The sequence below is a fragment of the Mirounga angustirostris genome, unplaced genomic scaffold (assembly GCF_029215605.1).
Source record: "Mirounga angustirostris isolate CCGP_5_RB_7025 unplaced genomic scaffold, mMirAng1.0.hap1 SCAF_11, whole genome shotgun sequence".
Classification (NCBI taxonomy): Eukaryota; Metazoa; Chordata; class Mammalia; order Carnivora; family Phocidae; genus Mirounga; species Mirounga angustirostris.
In genome coordinates, this window is record NW_026991719.1 from 103342439 (window position 1) to 103349860 (window position 7422).

At 40.1% G+C, this 7422-nt stretch overlaps 1 protein-coding gene across 1 annotated transcript; it reads left to right on the top strand.

Annotated features, from left to right (window-relative positions):
* The first annotated feature begins 3895 nt into the window (after nt 1-3895).
* Nucleotides 3896-5898, top strand: PRR32 (proline rich 32). Its single transcript, XM_045867207.3, has 2 exons — nt 3896-4050; nt 4875-5898. Exons 1-2 carry the CDS (start codon nt 4031-4033, stop codon nt 5752-5754), a joined length of 900 nt encoding a protein of 299 aa, XP_045723163.1. The 5' UTR covers nt 3896-4030; the 3' UTR covers nt 5755-5898.
* The last annotated feature ends 1524 nt before the right edge of the window (nt 5899-7422 follow it).

Sequence of the window (7422 nt, forward strand, 5' to 3'; positions counted from 1 at the left end):
TTGCCATAGTACCAACAAATGCCTAATTTTCACCTGCTGCATTCCTGCATAGGCAGGCATTTTGGGATGCGTTGCAGCTTGGATGATTTCTTTATTGCAGAACTACCTTAGGATGAGTCAGTGAGTCCATGAATTAAATAAACTAAACTCAGATCTGGTACACATGTTTTGATCTGAGCCACCTATGTGATTCACCTACAACTACAATTAGGAAGCCATGCGGTTAAATGGAAAAATATGGGCTTTGGTGTCAGATTGGCTGTATCTGAATATTGTCTGCCATTTAGTAGCTGTGGGGCCTCAGGGAAAAAAATGCTCAACTTCTCCAACCCTTTTTATTATTATCTCTAAAATAGGTATAATAATAACAACTGCCTTAAAAGCTTTCTGTGAATATTAAATGAGACAAAATATATTAGATGTCTGGTACAGAGTAAGTGGTAAAAACAAAAACAAAAACAAAAACAAACTTGGTTTCCTTTTCCTTCCTTCTTTTTTCTCATTTGGTTTGCCCTACTGCTACTTAATTTCCAGTTCTCACTCTCAGGAGATCAAGAAAAAATAGAGTGATAGATGTTCAAGGAACTGAGAGATTCTGATTTATACAAAGAAATAACCTGTTTTGGAGTAACTGCCATAAATACCTGATTTGAAACTAAATTTTTTTTTTTTTTTAATCTGGAGCAAAGAACTTGAGAAAAGCAATGACAGTCTATTGAACTTCATACAAATAGGTCCAGCAGTGGGGCATATATTGTTAGTTGCTTTTGCAAGTGCTGGTGGTGAAATAACCATACTCTCACCTGTTCATCCTCATCACTTACCACATAGAGTTTGCAGGACAGCTGGTGTCAGAGAGGACAGGAGTATCACTCATAGTTGTGCAGCTGAATAATGCTGGTTGACCCATTCTGGGATAATAAATATCATGCTTTCATTAATCTCATGATTTTTTAATTTGTTGAATTAAATAGCAACAGACCTTTAAAAATATCTGGTCTATCTTTAAGAAGTATTTTTTGAATCCTAAACTTGCGGAACTTTCCACAAGAATAGTTACATTGCATTTTGAAAGTGAGTAACGGATGGAATCTTTTGACAACAGTCCCCCAGAGATCAGCATGACAATCTCATCACTTCCTGATTAGCCTGATGAAAACAGAGAAAGCCATTCTTATGTCTCTATTCCCTGGATTCTTTTTCTAAGTAAAAGAGAAAGGATGCATTTTAAATGAAACTTTGCTTATACACATACACATCTGCAAAATTTCTTTGAAAAAAACCCAACAGCGTGATTTGGCAGTATAACCACGTTTTTAATGACATCATAATTATTGTGCAAAAGTAAATATATCCTTCTATGGTCCTTACTTAGCATTTCAATAAAGTCTTCAAAACCTTTTGAGAGATGCTAGAGCTGTGTCATGAAATAAGAGGCCATGGGTATGAAAGGCATTTATATCTTAGCTGCTTTCACAACTAAGCTACTTTTTGGCAAATCCTCAACTTCCATTACCCATTTTTCCCTCTCCAAAGCAATCACGCAAAGAAACAAACAAACAAAAAAACATACATTTTACTACTTCATTTTCAGAGCTCATTGGATAATTGAGGTAGCTCAACTGCTTTTTTTTTTTTTTCAAAAGGTAGGTTTTGAGATGATTCCAGTTTTTCCTTTATAAAATGTGAATGCCTTCAAATATTACCTGATTGGTACAACTAATTACCTATTCTTGACACAGAATACCATTTCCTCTTCTGCCATGTATATCACATTGATCCTTCCATGTGAAATATTTCACAGCTACTTTAACCTAAAATTATAGTTCCGTCTTCTGAATTTTAATTGTGGTATTAGTTTACACCATGTAGTGAGTTGTCTGTGTTTATTTTTTATACCATTCTTTGATTCTTTTATAGATGTTATTTTGTCTCCCCAGAAAGTTTGACTATTCCTTGAAGTCTCCATTAACTGCATATTTAACTTTGTGTTATAAGGCACACTGAACCAAATAGTCAATGCAGTAGGCATTTAGTAAACATTCATTGCACAAAAGCTAACAAGTTACAAGGCAAAATCTGAGCTAGTATCCATAAATTTATAATATCTGTTATGGTTTTGGAAAATTATCTGGTGCCATTGGCTTTGTCACAGTGCCCAGCTATTTGATGTCTATATTATACTCCACTCTTACGTAATCCAATTAATATATTTTTACTAAACAGGCATTTCTAGGTAAACCAGCCCATCATTGCAATAGCTTGGTAGGCATAAAAGGGTTTCCTGGGGCTTCCTTGCCATTATTCAGGAAAAAAAGCATAAACTATGTAAATATGATTTACCACTTATTAAACATTAGCACACGTTGATTTATCCCTCTGACCTAGCAAGTGTTAAGAAAACTTTACTGCTCCACCACAATTACATTGCTAATAACGATTTTTCTTATGTAAAAAAGCAAGGAAATCATAAACCGAAGAAAAATATAAACGAAGCTGGGGAATCAAGAAATTTCTTAATAGTGAACCATGCTAGGCAAGTGAACAGATTCTTCTGGGAGAAATGTTGGAAGCATGCCGCTTTCATCTTTCAACGAGATTAAAACAAAACAAAACAAAACAAAATCAGTACTGTACAGACCAGGACAAGGCACCCTGGCAGGAAGATGTGGACTTGGAGACCCAAAAGGTTATTTCTATCATGAATTGTGTTGCTTCGCAGCACTGACCATTCCTTTGCATTAGTATTTTATACTTATCCACTGTACACATACATGCACACACACATACACACACATTCCATATGTAAGTTGAAACATATCATATTTGAGTCTGTTATCTTTCTTTAAGAAAAAAATTATATAACCTTTGAAATATAACGGCATATTCTGATATTGGGAATAAAGAAAGACTTTAAAGTCTTGAAGGTATCGTCTGAAAAGCACAATTCTCAGGTAAATTTAAGGAAGGGAGCCAAGTTTATGGCTTTATCCTAGAGCAAGATTAGTAATCTTAGATGAGGGGATGGCCATTGTAATTTTAGAGCAATCAATCTGTACATCAATGGCAGAAAATAAAAGCGGGGTAAGTGTACTTGTTTAAAATGGAGGAGGAAGATGAAATTTAGGCTGGAAAACAGAAAGTGCCTTATGCAAAGAAGTTACAAGGTGAAATCTGAGCTAATATTCATACATTTATGATATCTGTTATGCCTTTTATTCCCCTTCCCCCTTGTAGAGAAGTTTTACAGGGTTCTATTACAGGAAAAATGTGTATTTACAGAGCTCTATTACAGGAAATATATAACACACACACACAGACACACCCACAAACACGAACATACAGAACCAATAAACTAGAAGGTAGAAAAAAACACAAATTGAGGGACTAAAAAATAAAAGCCAATATGATTTTTAGGGTAATTTTTTTATAACGCTATTTTTGTTTCATCTTCACAAGAGAGCCTGATTGAAAACCAATTTAACCCCATAAACTTCTGTTCTCCACCAAGTATGCATCTTCAAAACTGAAATTTTAAATTACAAGACTAGGCATGGTACAGTGCTCAATGTTTGTATTTCCAAACTTAAGGTAAAGACATGGTAACTACCTTTCTTAACTAAAACTTTAGAAATAACTCTTAATAAATTACCATGCCTCCATGATTCTTCTAAAATCTTGCAATGATTTGTCTTTCCATCTGGGCTGCAACAGGGTTAACTTAACGAAGGCCCTTACCATCCATCTACTACTATGCAAAAAGGAGTTCTACTTTTAGCTTCAAAGGAGTGTCACAGATTTATCCCCTCCCCCTCCTCACTCCTTTTCTCCCTCCCTTCCCTAGCAACTGGTAACCTCAGAAAGAGAACTCCAAATCTAGAAAGAAGCAGTTGGTCCTTGGCTTCACTCGAGTTGCCAAGCTGCTCTAAGGCAGAAGCACAAGTCCACTCTCCAGACGGAATTGGCCTACGTGGGCATTCAGCTGGTTTTTTCCATCACCTCACGGAGGTTTTCCTGATCAACTTTCTCCATGGCTTGTATTGAAAATGTGTAAGTACAAAACTGAGCAGAACTGTTTAATTTTGAAGGCAAAAGGCAGTTTTAATTGTTTTTCTGTGTAACTGGGACAGGGACGAGTGGGTTGGAGAGAGTGCAGGAGGGGATCACAGACAAAACCTTGCAGGACACAAACTCAGGTACTAAAAATACTGGATTTAAGGGCAGCAATTCTTAAATGTAATTTTGAAACAAATGTTGCAAATCCGTAGTCTAAATAGTTGGTGTTAAACTTGAGGAAATTCGTTCTCTAGGGTGTGGTACGGGTTCAATGAAAGAAAATTTTAACAAAATTCTGTTGCAAATGTTGAATGGTGCTTCAGAGAGACAAACTGGAATGTTTGTTAACACAAATAACCTTTCTTTTACTTCTGTGGAGAAAGAAAAAAAAAAGTCTTTCCTCACAAGACTTTCCAGGACACTCCTGCCAGAATCTGAATGCTGGGCTTTAGTGGATCATAGGTCCTACGTGGGGGGAGGGGGGGGTGTTAACTGGAAAGAGCTGCTGTTTTCTATCGCAAGCCTGCGCATGCTGCTCTCTGGGTCTTCTCCGCTTCCTTGCTACCTTGAGGAGGTGGGGACTTGGGGAATGGGGTGGAGCCACAAGAAAGCCAGAAAGGGAAATCGGGTTGTCTGTTTAAAGAAGCCACCTGGTACGGTGAACGTGGGCTAAAAAAGTGCTTGCTGACTTTTTACGTGGGAGGAGATAGGCTTTCCCTTTCCCCTTGTATATTCCAGCGAGTTTAACCCATCACATATTTCAGATACTCTCAGATCACTGCATTTCCTATTAATTAATTTATTTCTATTTTTGCAAGCCTTGGTGGGCACGCCTCTTCGCCCAGTGGAGTAGTTGCAGATGAGTGTGGGATGCGGGAGCCGCGCCCCGACGACGTGTCCCTCCAGTGTCCTAGTTCCATGCCAAAAGATGATGCGGAGCCTTGGGGCCACCATCGCTTCCTGCAGAGACCTCCCCTCAGTGTGCTGACTGACCTGGCGAGAGAGCAGCTGGAGCGCCCCTCTGAGACAGCAGGAGCCTGCATTCCTGTCGACAGTTCAAGAGCTCACCAACACCCCTATGGGCCACCACCTGCTGTTACGGAAGAGTCCCTAGCAACAGCAGAAGTAAATAGCTCTGAGGGGCTGGCAGGCTGGAGGCTTAGGGGACAGGATTCTATTAATGTGTCCCAGGAATTCTCTGGCAGCCCTCCCGCACTGATGATAGGGGGGGCAAGGGTCAGCAGTGGGGGCACCGAGAGAGGTGGCTATAATGCAAGGTTATACATGGCTTTGCCACGAGGTCAGGGGTTCTTTCCATCCAGGGCTCCACAAGTAAGAGGCCCCCCACATATCCCCACGGTTAGATCAGGGGTAATGATGGAGCTGCCTCCAGGAAATACAAGAATGGCCGGCAAGGAAAGGCTGGCTCATGTTTCTTTCCCACCCGGAGGCCCCCGGCACCCCGTGGAGAATTGGCTGAGGCCTCCCGCCTTGTCTTCCGGTACTCCCGGTTTACCTTCTTGTCCTACTGCTCATTGCTTTGTACCTCCTCGACCTCCGAGTTTCAGTCCATTTCTTGCTATGCCTATTGCTTTTGCTCCACCCCCAATATTTGGTCCTCCACTGCCTTCTTATTTTGCCAGTTTTCCTTCCTGGGGCATGCCAGCTCCTGCGCCTTCAAACAGAGAGAACAACTGATGACAAGGGAGGGGGAAAAAAGGTTGGGGGAAGAGGTGAAAATTACTCATTTATGTTTTTATATTTGAAACCCCCTACCCTCTTACACTTTGCTTAGCACTGATGTGCATTACATGTTTGGAGATTCAATAAAGATTCTAAAGTTTGAAATACTGCGAATTATTTTTAAAAACGCCACCCCAGGAGCTTAAACCCTGGCTTTTGTTTTCTAACTTTAAGGAAATTAAAGCAGTAGTGGTAGTACTTTCTAAGTAGCTTAGTTGAATCCCTAGCCTTGGCTTGCAGCTGTGTGACTGCGGGAGGGTCAATTGGGTTCTTGTTAGGCCAAATCCAGGGTGGGGAATTACTACCTACCGAAGGTTATGGGGTTTGCTCAGAGCAGGATGGGAAAATTAAAGTCCATAAAGTAGACCAAAGTCTAGGTAATAGAAAAAAATGCACAATGGGTAAGAATAGGATGAGACCAGTGAGAGTACTAACCAACATTTATAACAGCCAGTTAGAGGCAGAACCAGGCTGAAAGTGAAGAAAGAAAAGGGGCAGGGGAGGGACGCCTGGGGGGGCTAAGTCGGTTAAGCCTCTGACTTTTGATTTGGAATCAGGTCATCATCTCAGGGGTAAGATGGAGCCCCAGACCCGTGCTGGGCATGGAGCCTGCTTAAGATTCTATCTCTCCCTCTCCCTCTGCACACGCTCTCTCTCATAAAAAAAAAGGGGGGGGGCAGGGGAGATAGAGTTGTAGATCACTGCTTCAAACGTGAACTAGTTTGCCCCTCAATATTACACTGTTACTGAGAACATGGTATATACAGAGCTGGCTTTATAAAAGTCCAGGGACAAGGTGGAACAGGGCTGGTCCCTTCACCTTTTGCCTGAACACAGGGCTACTATCTACTCAGAACTTTTAAACAGATGAAAATATTTTACTCACATAGAATTATTTTCTCAGATACTGGCTGTTTGTACTCTATAATGTGCTGCAATGCCCTATTATAATGATGGTTCTGAAAGATTATCACAATGGATAGGAGCTTTTTCAAATATTAGTGACAGATAGAAGCACAGCATGCAGAGTGGAAAGATGGTCATTCTGACCACTGCACAACTCAATTCACTATATAGTAAAATGCCCTAAAACAGAGCGCCACTCTGTATGAACAACCACTAAATTAGAAACGTCTTTAGAGAATGATTCTTCAAACAAGTATTTTTCATGTCCAGAGCTGATGGTGTAGGTGATGTAAGAAGTTAAAAGCTGAGAAAACCTGTAGATCCACAAGACACCTAGCCTATAAACAAAACCATTAATGTGTTTTTAGCACCAATAACAGGTTTGTTGCTACTCTGACAAAGGGCACATGGTTCCATAAAGTTTCTTTGTCTCCATTTATTTAATAATAGATTGTTCTAAATTTACAGGTGATAGTGCAGGGCTTAGAAGGAACATCTGGATAGTGCTTGCTAAAATTCCCCTCACTGTGTATGTCCTAAGGTTGGCACAATTCCATCAATACACTGTAGTGGGTTGAGCAGAAGTATTCAGCAAATCATTTGACAGTTGCTCACTATGAGGAAGCTTAGTCCCAGTGTACCAAACACTTACTGAATTTTCAGCCTTAATGAACAGAGGAGTTGGGCATGCTTATAGTCATCAAAAATACCTTTTGA